The 15,042-nt window shown below is 38.9% G+C and overlaps 1 protein-coding gene across 1 annotated transcript in view; it reads left to right on the forward strand.

Moving 5' to 3' along the window:
• THBS4 (thrombospondin 4) overlaps window positions 1–15,042 on the forward strand; it is an 88,321-nt gene that overhangs the window by 34,178 nt on the left and 39,101 nt on the right. Inside the window, exons 5-9 of the mRNA XM_006889852.1 lie at window positions 913–995; window positions 1,317–1,368; window positions 1,574–1,785; window positions 6,182–6,319; window positions 9,226–9,294. Of these exons, the coding sequence (XP_006889914.1) occupies window positions 913–995; window positions 1,317–1,368; window positions 1,574–1,785; window positions 6,182–6,319; window positions 9,226–9,294 (554 nt within the window). The remainder of the gene's footprint in view (window positions 1–912; window positions 996–1,316; window positions 1,369–1,573; window positions 1,786–6,181; window positions 6,320–9,225; window positions 9,295–15,042) is intronic.

The raw sequence follows: 15,042 nt of genomic DNA on the forward strand, positions 1-15,042 counted from the left end.
TTTTTTTTAAAAGCTGTTAATCTAAGAGTTCCGTTGGCCTACAGGCTAGAAAGTGGGCTACCCTTTCAAAGGCAGACAGTTCAAATCCACCGGCTGTTCTGCAAAGAGAGACAGACAATCTCCCCTCTACCCCATGTGGTTTAAAACCTCTGAAAACCTGCTGGAGGGTCAGCTATGAGTCAGCTCTGACTTGATGGCAGAGGGGGTTTTGTGTTGATTTGGTTTTTTTTAAAGTCTTATTCCAAAGGGCAGGGCAGAGAACTGTTTCTTTGCACTTGAATCCCCTAAATGGCATAAATATTGGGGTAAAAGTTTCTAGGTTAAGCACTTGGCTGTTAATCCAAAGGCTGAAGTTTCAAATCTACCCTGAGGTTCCGTAAAAGATCTGATAATCTACATCTAAGGAATCAGCCATTGAAAACCTAGTGGAGTACAGTTCTGCTTTGGTATGGAAAGCCTCTGTGAGTTGGAGTTGACTAGATTACAGGAAGGTTTCTTTTAATAACTGATGAGACTTTGGACTAATGAGACCATGGCATCTATCTCAGAATCATAATCTTTTGGGGAAATTAAACAGAACAATTTCAATTTCAATTCAGATACCTTAAATTTTTTTAAAGAAAAATTTCATAATTCTCTGGGAGAGTAATTTTCTTTTGAATCACTATAGAAATGTCTTTCACTGATTAAATTCCCTATGTTGTTTTTGTGTATTGTCAAGCTGGAATCAACTTAGACTTAACCCTCCAACAGATTTTCAGAGGCTGAAAATCACACAGGAGATTGCCCATCTTTCTCCCATGCAGCAGGTGGTGGATTTGAACTTTATTCTTTTGGGTTGGCAGCACAACTCCTTTACCATGAGACCACCAGAGCTCCATTGAATGCCCTTACATGTTGTTATTCCTACAGGAGACTTTAATCGGCAGTTCTTGGGGCAAATGACACAACTGAATCACCTGCTGTCTGAGGTGAAGGATCTTCTAAGACAACAGGTAACAGGACATATCAGACAAGCTCCAATCTTTTCAGAGCAGTCTTTGCACCTGCTGGTTTAGCTGAGTTGCAGGCCTTCAGAAACAGAGAGAAGAACCTGGCTCAGACCTCAGATTGCCTCACACAATCCACTACCTCAGGGTTCTGCTAGAAAGTTCTAGAACGGGAAAACCATCTGGTGCTAAACACACCAAACGCTGCTTCCAACTCTAAGGGGTGTTTCATAGCTAGCTACCCGTGGATTATGTTACTTCAGGGTTATACGTTATGTACTCTTCCTCCTCAATCTTTTTTATTCCTCCCCTTTCTCATTTTTAAAGGTCAAGGAAACATCATTTTTGCGCAACACCATAGCTGAATGCCAAGCTTGCGGTAAGTGCTTTTCTAGTAACTGATTGATTTCAAGTCAGATGAGCTGACACAGACTGATGAAGGTCCTGCGGTGAGGCGGCTTCGCTTCTGGAGGGTCAGAGCTGGAGGCAGTAGAAAGAGGAGTTCATTTGGAACACAAATCTTATTTAGTATCAAGTCTCTCTTTCTGGTTGTGATTAATCCTGTGAACGATTCTTTTTCCTAGGTCCTCTCAGTACACAGTCTCCAACCGTAAACACGTTTGTGCCCCCTGCGCCCCCAGCACCCCCTACATTCCAAACGACCCCAGTGCGCCGGTGTGACTCAAACTCATGTTTCCGAGGCGTCCGATGTACCGACACGAGGGACGGCTTTCAGTGTGGACCGTGTCCCCTGGGCTACACCGGAAACGGAATCACCTGTTCTGATATTGATGAGGTACAAGTTAAATTAGATGCAAAGGGGCTTCCGAAGTAGGATTTTCCCACATCCTACAGTTTATGGAAAAAGAAGCAAAGTTGACAGTTAAGAGATGATTTGAGTCATCCCTTCAGGCAAGTAGGAAAAAAAAATACTTCATTACGCCGAGCCATGAGACACAGTGAGCCATTGCTAGTTTTTATTAGGTGCTGTCAAGTAGATGCTGACTCATAGCAAGCCTGTGTCCAACAGAAGGAAACGCTGCTCAGCCCTGCATCGCCCTCATAATTGTTGCTAGGTTTGAGCCTTTCTTGCAGCCACCACGCCAGTCAGTCTCTCTCACTAAGGCTCTTTTGTGTCCAGCCTCTGCTTTATCGACATCACGGCGCTCCTCAGGGACTGCCCCTTCCAATAACATGCCCAAAATACTTGAGACAGAGCCTCCTCACTTTTTTGGTTGTACTTTTTCCAAAACAGAGTTACTCTTTCTAATGATAGTCCATACGATTTTCCATATTCTTTGCTAATACCATAATTCAAATGCATCAATTCTTTTTTTAGCATTGCTGATTCATTGTCCAGCTTTCACATACATATGAGATAACTGAAAATATCTCGCACTGGGTCAGACACACCTCCGTCCTCAAAGTGACATCTTTGTGCTTTGGGTTAGCTGCACAACGCTCTACAGAGTAGCCGGCCCAAGCTGGCATGCCATCTATGTTCTTTAATACTGGAAAGAAATCTTTGACAGCAGATTTTCTCAATTTAATCCTTCATTTGATTTCTTGACTGCAGTTTCCATGGGCATTGATTGTGAATCCAAGTAAAGTGAAATCCTTAAAAACAAACCAAAAAAAAAAAAAAAAAAAACCCCAACAACAACCCAACCTATCATTTTCCCCCATTTATTATGGTGGGGGGTTCACTTGTGAGGATTTTTGTTTCCTTTGTGTTGAGATATAATCTGTACTGAAGGATTTAATCTTCATCAGTCAGTGTTTGAAGTCCTCTTCACTTACGGTAAACAAGTTTGTGTCCATCTGGCATTGCAGGGTATTAATAGGGCTTTCTCTATTCCTGACACTGTGCTCCACTTCATATAATACATCTTTTAAGTTATTTGCTCAACAAACAGATTGGGTAAGTTTAGGGAAAGAACACACATTTGATGCAACTTTGCAGATTTAAAATTGTGCAATATCCCCTTATTCTCTTTAACCCACTACTTCTTGATCCATTGTAGATGGTCCACATGAGCACAATTCATTGTTCTGGAATTTCCATTTGTCTCAATGCTAACCATAACTTATTATGATCCACACAGTCAAATTCCTTTGTATATAGTCAATAAAACCCAAATAAATATCTTTCTGGTCTTCTCTGCTTTCAAACAAGATTCACCTGAGATCAACAATGATAGTCCTAGTTCACATTCGCTTCAGATTCCATGTTGAATTTCTGGTAATTCTCGGTTGTACCACTGCAACTGTTTTTTCATTGTATTCAAGAAAATCTTATGTGTGTGTGATATTAGTGATATTGTTCAATCATTTCCATATTCTGCTAGATCATCTTTCTTTGGAATGGACATGTATATGGATCTCTTCTAGTCAGGTGGCCAAAAACTGTCTCTAATTTCTTGTGGCAAATAGATAAGTGACAGCATCCAGTATTGCATCAATTCCTTCAATCCCTGCAGCTTGGGTTTGGTTTGTTTGTCATTTTTGCAGTTGTGTTTTTTGGCGATCTTTCTAACCAGTATCTTCAATGCAGCTTGTACATCTTCCTTCGTTGTCATTGTGTTTTCATCATATGATACCTCCTGAAATAATCGACCATTTGCCATTTCTTTTTAGTTCAATGATTACCTGTATTCATTCTTTGCATCTTGTTTTGATGCTTCCTGCAACATTCAATATTTTGCCCATGAAATACTTCAATATTCCCACCCAAGGCTTAAATTTTTTCATCAGATCTTTTAACTTGAGAAATACTGACCTGGTTCTTCCCCTTTAGCTCTTAACTCCAGTTCTTTGCACATTACATTATGACACTTTTCCTTCTCCAGCCATCCTTTGAAATCTTCTGTTTAACTCTTTGATGTCATTTCTTCTAGACACATTAGCTTTTCTGGATTCAAGAGCAAATTTTAGAATTATATATTACATCAATTACAGTATTTGTCTTTCTTTACTATGATCAATGAAAAGGAACCATCATGAGATGTGGGTGGGGAGATTTCTATGTCTCCACCTATTCTACTGTTTATGTTACTAGGGTCCTAAGATTTCTACTTTCACTCTGTCAACTGCATTGATTGCTTCTCTGTGTTATCTGTATACATTCTGTGTCACAAATTGTTCTTTCTATGCTTTCTGAACAGAACAGGGGAATACTGCATGGTTTAAACTCAAGAAAGGTGTATTTCAGAGTTATATCCTTTCTCTGTATCGATTCAATCTGTATGTTAAGCAAATGATTTTAGATGTTGAACTAAATGATAAAGAATGTGGCATTGAGATTGAAGAAAGTCTCATAAACAACCTTGTATGAAGAAAGTAAAGACTTGAAGCACTTATTGAAGAAAACTTGAGGACTATACCCTTCAACATGGATTATATCTCATCAAGAAAACATAAATCTTCATCACTGGACCAATAGGTCACATTATAATAGATGAAAAAAAGATTAATGTTGTCAATGATTTCACTTTACTTGGGCACACAATCAACATCCATGGTAGCAACAGTCAAGAAATAAAAAAATGTGTTGCATCAGGCAAATATAGTGCCAAGGGCCTCTTTAGAGTGCTTAAGAATAAGGATATCAGTTTCAAGACTAAGGTGCATGTAATTTAAGCTATGGTATTTTTCAGTTGCATCTGAAATTTGGGCAATGAATAAGGAAAATTTAAAAATAATTGATGTCTTTGAATTGTGTTGTTGACAAAAAGTTTTGCATATACCATGTGCTGCAAAAAACAAAACAAAACAAATCTATCTTGGAAGAAGTGCAACCAGGGTGCTCCTTAAAGGCAGTGAAGGTGAACTTACATCTATTCTTTGAGCATGTTGTCCAAGGGGCCAATCCTAAGGAAAAGATTCCATGCTGGGAAATTCAGAAGGTCAGCAAAAACCAGGAAGACCCTCAACAGGATGAACTGACACAGTGACCATTACAATGTCTCAGACGCAGTGGAGATCAGAGGATGGTGCAGGATATGTGGGAGGGTTCTGGCCTCTTTTTCTTAGGGTTGCTATGAGTTGTAGTCAACTAGACGGCACCTAACAACAACATGTTTTTCTTTGCAAATGTGAAAAGGGGAAGGCCCTGTTGAAAGGGCATATATGTCAAGGGTAATGACTGATTCCTTCCGTTTTCCTAAAGTAGAGGAGGAGAGGGGAATTCGACACCTGTTGGGGGCTCTAGGAACCTGTGAATCACAAGAAGTATCCAAGCATGAAACCAAAGACACACACACCAAGTACAAGCTGTTCGACCAGCCAGCAGAACCTCAGAAGGAGACTGTTCCAAAACATTCAGTTAAGCCATTTACTTGCCCAGATCCAAAGCAGCCTCCACAGCAGGTAGCGAGGCTGCCTACCGAATGTGCCTTGCCCTCCCACCCAGACCAATGAGGGCTGGAAGGAGAAATGGAAGTAAAAGGAGTGTGCAGGGGGCGTAAGCCCACACTGACACCCACAGACCCCTGTGGCTTCTGGAAAATTTGACAGATTGCTTCTCCAGCTAGTACACAATTAAGATGGTCTCTAGCAATCCCTGAATTGGAGAAACATCTGTACATATTTCATAGCACTACATCTGGTTTTTATCTGTAAGCTGGAATTTTCCTCTTTTCAAAGGTCAGGAAATGGTCATGTTTTTTACATTAGTTGGAGTTGGTGAAGGGGAAGTATCATAACCATCCTCCTAGAGTCCAAGAGCCTTGGAACAGCCATGGGCTTCACAGGGCAAGAGCGCCAGGGTGAATACTGATGGATAAAAATCTTTCTGAAATAATACCTTCCTTGCTTTATTTTCTTGAGAGCTTTTTTATTTGAATAGTTGGTTTGGTAATACCTCTGAATTCTCAGAGAGCTAGCATGTGGTTTAGGTGTACTGTCGATAAAGATTTAGAAATTCAGTTAAAATATCAAGGAGTTAACATGGATGTAACATTGAGTCCTTGTTGGCAGCAAAGAATCCACCAATAACCCAGAGTATATAAGTCAGAGATTCAACACATAACTCACTAATAGGATGTCTTTATTCACATGTCACATCTTTTATACCAAAAAAGAAAGAAAGATTAAATAGATGAGCAGCCATATATAAACAGAATGTGAAAATTAGAGAGTGTATTACTCATACGGTTAAAGACTTTGAGTGTGTGTGTGTGTTTTTCCCCCAGTGCAAATACAATCCCTGCTACCCAGGTGTGCGCTGTGTGAACTTGACTCCTGGCTTCAGATGTGATGCTTGCCCAGTGGGATTCACAGGTTCCATGGTGCAGGGTGTTGGCATCAGTTTTGCCAAGTCAAACAAGCAGGTAGGTGGAAGTTCCAGAGTTTCTGTTCATTTTTTTAATCGTAATTACCTGCAGAACAATTTGGGTTGCTTTCCACCTCTTCCGATAGAACCTATTACTTCCCTGAGGAGTCAGTGGCATATTGAATGTCAGGAAGCACAGCAGACAAATTAGGCAATTTTTCAACTCATTTCCAAGAATATGTTCGTAAATCTGGATGGGAGGAAACCGTCAAATGGGAATAATAGTGTATCACTGCAAAAACAGTGGATGGAGTAATATTGACGAAATGGTATCATTTCAGGCTTATTTTTGTTGGTGACCATCGAACATTTTGTTCAACAGAATAGCTAGAGAATCAGATAAACAAATAAAAGCTTTGCAGAATTAGGTCACTCTTAATAGAGTCATTGTTGCTGATCAATCACTGTTTTAGAGATGAGAGAGTTTCAAGAATAAAAATAACACCCTCAGGAAACCTACCCTTATTCTTATATAAGCTATAAATTGCCATAAAGCATTTGAGTACTTCCTGACAGTTTTCATTTATTTCCAAATGTTCTACTAGAGTCTGACCATTATTTAACTGACTGACTGTGAAATTCCTTCTGATGTTTTCAGCTCTTAGAAATAGTTGATCTATAAATATGTTTTACTACCTTAAGGAAATTAGTAGCTTTGAAGAAGGGCAAGAGTTCATTATTTCCTAGTTGCCTATCAAAGGAGTCTAGAGGACATCTTTTTTTTTTAATTTTTTTTTTTGCTAGAAAAGGGAGGCAAGCTAGACATACAGAAATGAGAAGGAGCCATTAGAGTAATGACCCAAAATCTGTCTTCGCTCCTCCAAAGGCAAAAATCTGTGACCAAGGAAAATAGACAAAATTAAATAGAAGGTGCTTTATGTAAGCTTGTGAGAACACTTTCCATTGGATTTTCAGTAACATGATAAACGGAACCACAGTTCAGAGCCACCTTCTTTAAATTAAGCAATACTTTATAGCATGTGCCAAGGTCAAAAGAAAGAAAATAAACTCTTTAGGTTCCATAAACAGAGAAGAAACTCAAAGCCAAAGCTATAAATGAAAGCTGATCCCACAGCTGCAAGATAGGAGTTGGGACTAAATACAGATCCTGTGATCTGGGAGTGGGGAGTGAGAGTGAAATTCTGTGTAGATTCAGAAGTTGTAATCTTAAACATTTAGGACAACCAAGGACCCCTGAGTAAAATGAAGAGTGTGGAAAAGCTACACTATTGCAAATGCATAGAAAAAAATAAAAAGTAGATTAGAGGTTACTAGATGCTGCAGTGAGAGGACAATGAAGAGTAATTCCTTAATGAATACAGATTTTTCTATTTAAGTCGATGAAGGAGTTTTAGAAACAGATGGTGGTGTTGGTTACATATATTGTGAATGTAATTAATGCTACTGAATAATACACTTAAAAGTATCATATAGTAAATTTTTTAATCTATATTGTGTTGCCACAATATTTTTTTATAAATTCTCAACCCATTGAAACATAATTTCAAAAACTTTGCTAACCCCAAGAAACAAGGAAGCTTGATTTCAGCTTTGAGACATGACTGAAAGGAAAATTACTCACAATAAATTAAAACTTCAAACTTGCATCACATGCTGATGCAAATCTATGTTACCAATATGATATAGAAATGTAAGCCAGAGTTAACACAAAGACCAGCTCCTGAGCAAACTCTCCAGAGTTCTGGTTGAAAGAATTCATACCAACTTTTAAGGATACTTTAGTTTACAGGATCATTGAATGCCCACAGGCAAAAGCATGACCCCTAAAGATAAGTTTATAAACAAAAATCAAAGTTTATATGAAGAATTACCAGCAAGGGACATGATAAATATGTTAAATGGGAAAGGAGATAAAAGAATGCATAGATACCATTATTAAAGCATAAAGCAAGACAAATTAGTTGCAGTTAACAAAGACTTTACAAACTGGAAGATAAATCTAAAGAAATCATGTAGAATACAGCAACAGCAAGAAAGATGGGTGGTGGGGAGTAATGAATGAAGTTAATGGTAATTTACACATCAATAGAAGACTAATTGTAAGAAAGTCCAATATTCTAACTGTAATTTCAAAAAAGAGAATGAAAAATTAGAAGAAGATTGGATAGCTGAGAATTTTTCCCAGTTAAAAAAATATTAAGAATATTCAGATAGTTGAAATATATTGAATCCAAAGGACAAGAAATTTTCTTGACTAAAATTACTGTAGGATAGATTAACTATAGAATTAATCTTTTCCGAATGACTTTTAATTGTTGTAAGTGTTGTTGTTGTTGTTAATGTGCCATTGAGTCACTGGCTGCTCATAGCGACCCTCTGTACAAAAGCCCTGAAATCTGCTCTATCGTGCCAACTTTACTGTCTCTGACACACCTTCCCTCATTAACCCAAGTCACCGAATCAATCCATCTCACTCGTGGTCTCCTTCTCTTTCTCTGTTCTTCCACCCTTCCAAGCATGATGTCCCTCTTCAGGGACTGGTTCCTCCTTGCAACATGCCCAAAGTATGTCAGACAAAGCTTCAGAATCTTTGCCTCCAAGAAGCAGCCTGGTTTCACCCTCTCTAGGATAAACCTGTTTGTTCTCCTAGCAGTCCATGATATATTCAACATTCTTCTCCAGCACCACAGCTCAAAGGCATCAATTATCATCCCTAGTCATTGTCCAGCTCTCTGACACATAGCAAGCAATTGCAAAGACTATTGGGCAACTGTTATTTGAAATCAGATTGACTACAGATTGATCCAAAAGCAGAGGGATGGTTAAAACAACTCTGAGATTAGCATTCTACCTGGAATTACATATATCTTCAAGCAAAACAGTCACAACAAAGAAAGTTTATTTATATTTCCATTTAAAAACAATCAAACTTTTCTGCACTAGGTCTGCACTGACATTGACGAGTGTCGAAATGGAGCGTGTGTTCTCAACTCTATCTGTATTAACACTTTGGTAAGTAGTTCTCACAGTTGTTTTCAAAGAGATGTGAAAATTATAACACCAAACATATATAAGCATACTATGTTTTATTTGGCATGACATATTTACCCAATCAAATGGCATAACGTGTTATATTTACAGAACAAGGATAAAATTTTGTGCTGAAAAAAATATTTCTCATGTGAGTAATTTCTAAATATTTCTATTTATTATATGCTAGTAATTTTAGAAATACTAAATTTGCTTTTTACATAAAAATTGTAACAGGGCTTTTAGGTAAGTAGTTATTGAATTAATGTCATTGTCACCTTGGTGTTTAAGAAAATATTAAAAACTTATCAATTTAAATACATATTTCGGAATAAACATTTTACTGATAATTGTATGATTTAATGGAAGAACGTATAACAGTCTACTTCTATGGGAGATTTGTGAACTTAAAAATCTTATAGAACAGTTCTGCTTTCTCCTCAAGGGTCACTACGAATCAGAACAGACTTGGTGACAATGGGGTGGGTTTGGTCATATGATCTCCAAATGGTCTTATTTATTTTCATTAAATTTTTCAGAAATTATTTCTATTGGATTGAAATGCTTAGCAATTTTTAGTTGCTCTCACTTATGCAAAGTCCATGAGTACAGGATGAAATTGATCTACAGGGTGTTTAAGGATCTTTTTATCATTTGTTCCTTTGGTTGGGAGGGGGCATGGCTGGTGAAAGATAGAGAAACGCCTTGTGAAAGAGTTAGCGAGAAAAGGAAAGAAGAAAGTGGAGAGAAATACCCTGGAAAACCAATCCTTTTGGCCCATTGCCAGCAGACAAAAAGTGCAACCCTCAGGTAGGCCTTTATTGGTTCCCAGTCTTTTGAGACTGGTGAGAGCCTAGCCCCACCTAGGGACCTATGGGGTTGGTTCCCCTGCATTTCTGAGGTGGGGGCTTCTTCTTGATGTAACCCCCTTTTTGGTTCCTACCAGAAGTCACCATATTACCTAGGTGCAACAGTTTTTGCCTTCCCTTCGTGTTTCCTCTGAGAAACTTTGGGGGTTTTTGCCCACTCCTATGAGAGTGGGAGAGAGAGAGAATGACCAAGTAGCAATTCTATGCCTTGACATTCACTGCTGACAGATAAAAAGCAAATCATCAGACCTGTCTTCCAAAGCACCTCTTGGAGTTCAAACCACCAATGTCTTAGCTAATAATTGACTGCTAACCATTTGCTCCACCCAGGGACTCATTGTTAGGTCATATTGAGTTGGCTGTAATTCATAAGAACCCCTCTACAACAGGACAAAACCCTGCCCTATTCTGTACTATCAATCATGATTTCCACTGTCCTTAAGTCTATTGTTACAGTCACTGTGTCACTCCATCTCACTGAAGGTCGACCTCTCCTTTCTGATGCTCCACTTTATGACTATTTTTCTAGGGGATTACCCCTCCTGACATCCTGCCCACAGTACGTGTAACAAAGACTCACCATCTTGCCTCTAAGGCGCACCCTAGCTGCACTCTTCCAAAACAGATTTTCTTGTTCTTTGGGTGGTCCATGGTATAGTCAATACTCTTTGCCAACACCATGATTCCAAGCCTTCAGTTCTTCAGTCTTCCTTTCTCATTGTCCAAATTTCACTTGTATACGAAGCAACTGAAAATACCGTGACATATCACTTCGTAGGTCTGTGATTTAAATAGTTAGAAGTATATTTTAAGTGTGTACATTTCTGTAAGCTGTTTGTAAGATGACAGATACAGCAGAAGTAGCCATCAATTAAAAAACTATTGGTTCCAGGGATGAGCCTGCTGCTAACTTACTATATGTTCCTAAGATTATTATTCAGTCTCTAGGTTCCTAGTTTCCTTGTACATAAAAGATCTTCACAAAAAATCAAGTCACTTAATACTTATAGTAAGCCAATGAATAGGCACTATTGCTTCTCCCATTTTACAGCTGATGAAACAGAGGGACCAAAAAGTCAAGTAACAAGGCTGGAGCCACACATCTCACAAGACTTTCAGTCTGTCTTAGCCACTTGCCTAGACCAGTAACCAAGAAGCAATAAACTAGTGTACGTTTCTAGTTGATGTAAATGGTAAATACACTCGCTTAACTAAAAAGGCAGTAATTTGCGTTCACCCAGAGGCCTTGTGGTCTGTTTGCCATTGTTGTTATGTGCCATCAAGTCACCTGTGACTCATAGCGACCCTCTGTACAACAGTTCTGAACCCTGCTCTATCCTGAGCCAATTATATCATGTCTGACACACCTACCCCATTACGCTAGTCACTAGGTCAATTCATCTTATCGAGGGTTGTCCTCTTTTGTGCTGTCAATCCACTCTTCCAAGCATAATGTACTACTCCAAGGATTGGTCCTTCCTTGCAGCAGGCCCAAAATATGTCAGATGGAACATCAGAATCCTTGCCTCCAAGAAACAGTCTGGTTTCACCCTCTCCAGGACAAACCGATATGTTCTCCTAGCAGTCCATGGTATGTATATTCAATACTCTTCTCTAGCACCACAGCTCAAAGCTCAAATTCTTCCTCTATCATCCCTAGTCATTGTTCAGCTTTCTGATGCATAGCATGCAATTTCAAAGTCCATGGCCTGGATCAGACACACCTTAATCTCCAGATTGTCATTGTTGCTCTTCAGTACTCTGGAGAGGACCCTGACAGCAGACTTTCCCAGTATAATTCATCTTTTGATTTCCTGGCTGCTGATACCAATAGAGTTAATTGTGCTTCTACTAAAAAAAAATCATCTATTTAAAGTCCTATGGAGCACAGACATATTTTGACACTTAGGAGGTCACCAAGAGTCAGACATCAGCTTAATGGCGATTGCCTCTTTTTCTTTCTTAATGCATATGCAAGCAAAATACTGCTGAAGATCATTCAAAAATGGCTGGAACAGTCCATAGATAAGGAACTTCCAGAAGTTCAAACAGGATTTAGATGAGGCTGTGGCACCAGGGATATTGCTGATGTCAGATAGATCCTGGCTGAAAGTAAGGAATGTCAGAAGAATGTCTGTGCTTTAAAGACTATGAAAAGGCTTTTGACTGTGTGGATCATGACAAGTTATGGCTGACATTGAAAATAATGGGAATCCCAGAGCACTTGACTGTACTCATGTGTAACCGATACCTGGATCAAGAGGCTGTTGTGCGAATGGAGCAGAATAGCACTGCATGGTTTAAAATTGAGAGTGTGTTAGGATTGTATTCTCTCTCCACACCTATTTAATCTGTATGCTGAGCAAATTATTTGAAAAGCTGCACTCTATGAAGAAGAAAATGGCATCAAGATCAGAGGAATACTCATTAATAACCTGTGCTACACAGTTGACACAACTTTACTTGCTGAAAGTAAAGAAGACTTGAAGCATTTGTTGCATAAGATCAAAGAATACTGCCTTCAATATGGATTGCATCGAGTATGTCAGGGTTGCGTTCTCTCTCCATATCTATTCAATCTGTATGCTGAGCAAATGATCTGAAAAGCTGGACTCTATGAGGAGAAATGTGACATCAGGATTGGATGGAGACTCATCAACAACCTGTGTTATGCAGATGACACAACCTTGCTCGAAGTAAGAAGGGTTTGAAGCACTTGTTGCAGAAAATCAAGGAATGCAACCTTTCGTATGGATTGCATCTCAATGTCAGGAAAACAAAGATTCTTACTACTAGACCAGTAGGCACTGTCCTGATGGACAGAGAGGAGATTGAAACTGTCAAAACTTCATCTTGCTTGGATCCACAATTAATACCCTTGATACTAGCAGTCAGGAAATAAGAAGACACATTGCACTGCAGTTAGGACTTTTCCAAATTATTGAGGAGTAGTAATGTCAGTTTGAAGAACAAGGTCATCTGATTCAGGACATATTCTTTCCAATTACTAGCTTTTAATCTGAGAGTTGGACAATAAATAAGGATGACAGAAAAAGAATTGATGACTTTGAGCTGTGGTGTTGGAGAAGAGCATTGAACAGCCCATGGATGGCAAAAAGAATGAACAGATATGGCTTGGAGAGGGTGTAGCCGTAGTGCTCTTTGGAGGCAAAAATGATGAGGCTTCATCTCACATACTTTGGGCATGTTGCTAGGAGGGACTATTCTTTGGAGAAGGACATGATACTGGGAAGGGTGGAGGGTGGGCAAAGGAGAGGAAGACCCAGGTGGATTGATATGGTGACTGCTGAAATAGGCTCTTGTTTGTCAAGAAGTATGAGGATGGCGCAGGATAAACAGGGTTCAGGTCTTTTGTTTATAGGGCACTGTGAGTCATGCTAAACTTGACGACACCGAGCAACGACAATTCAAAGGAAAGTAATTATAATGAATATAATGAGGTATGTATTTCCTGACCTCTATGTATAAGGCAGGTCTAGCATAAATTTTATACAGGTAATGCAGTATACATTGGAGGGAACCCCACTCACATGACAGTCTATAGAAAGGCTATGTCTGTGGCAGTCCTAAGAAGTTATTTCTAAATAAGCAGTCAAGAACAAATGCCTTTTTGACAAGCACTGTGGCAATGGGACAATTAGAACAGACTTTCAAGGAAAAAAAGAAAGAGAGAGGAACAAACGGGGGCGGGGGGGGGTAGAGAAAATAGTGTAACAATGAATGAATGGAAATAAAAATCTCTGTAAATGTTCATTAAAATTAATAAAATAAAATTTAAAGAAAAAGAACAAATGCCTTTTATCTGAAAGCTCTGGTATGTTACTTTTTGCTTTCATCCCTTCTCACAAAATTATTTGGCATAATTCAGTCCTATCAACAGTAAGTGGCTTCTTTGTACCAAGTTCTCAGCTAGGCACCTGGCAATATAAAAATGAATAAGTCATATCCTTCTCTCTCATTTGCTCACAGGCAAATAGTATGAAGATCAATATGGCACGTTATCCAAAACTATGAGAAATTTAGTTTTGCTCAAGTATAATTCCTAGAGCAAAAGTGAAAATAAATAGTTCTGTGGAGTCAAGTTTGGAAGATGTTTAGTTCATTCCTTTTGTGTTTATTGAGCAGTTACTCTGGCCTAGGTACTGTTCTGGGCTCTGGGTATTAAGCATAAGAAAAATAAAAATCTATGTCATTGGGAAACTTACATTGCAGTAGATAGCACCTTAAGATTTTTGGAGGTATCCCACACTCTTTCAACAGAGATTCCTGGAAAGAACTAAACTGTGCATAAAATTATTTGTGACACCGTGTTCTCAATCCTCCAGAAGATAGTAGATGATGAGTTCACTTAAGATCCCTAGGAGATAAGTTAACTACATACAAAGGATGCTTCAGACCAGGTTCTAGTGCTTGCTTCTCTTAGGAAGACAGTTGAGAAAGACTTCATAAGTTATTATAAAGTGAAGGGGAAAGTTCTAAGCAACAGAATGACAGGGTTAAATATTTTCATCTCAGTAAGATTTCTCTATGCTTTGTCTTGTGGACAATGGATTTGAGGAAGGCAAGATAGTTAGAAAGAGACTCATTCTATAAGAACCCAATGGACCAGTGACAATGGCTGAGTAGTAGTCATGATATCTACAAATGACTTGGAAAATGGGCTGGAAGAGTTTTTAGAAGTATCAACTATGTTGTTGTTGTTATGTGCCATCGAGTCGTTTCCGACTCATAGCGACCCTATGCACAATACCTCTAAACCCTGCTCTATCCTGCGCCAACCGCACCGCCTCTGACACACCCATCCCGATTACCCCAGTCACCGAATCAATCCATCTCATAG

This window comes from Elephantulus edwardii, unplaced genomic scaffold (genome assembly GCF_000299155.1).
Source record: "Elephantulus edwardii isolate Elephantulus edwardi_28Jun2011 unplaced genomic scaffold, EleEdw1.0 scaffold00082, whole genome shotgun sequence".
Classification (NCBI taxonomy): domain Eukaryota; kingdom Metazoa; phylum Chordata; class Mammalia; order Macroscelidea; family Macroscelididae; genus Elephantulus; species Elephantulus edwardii.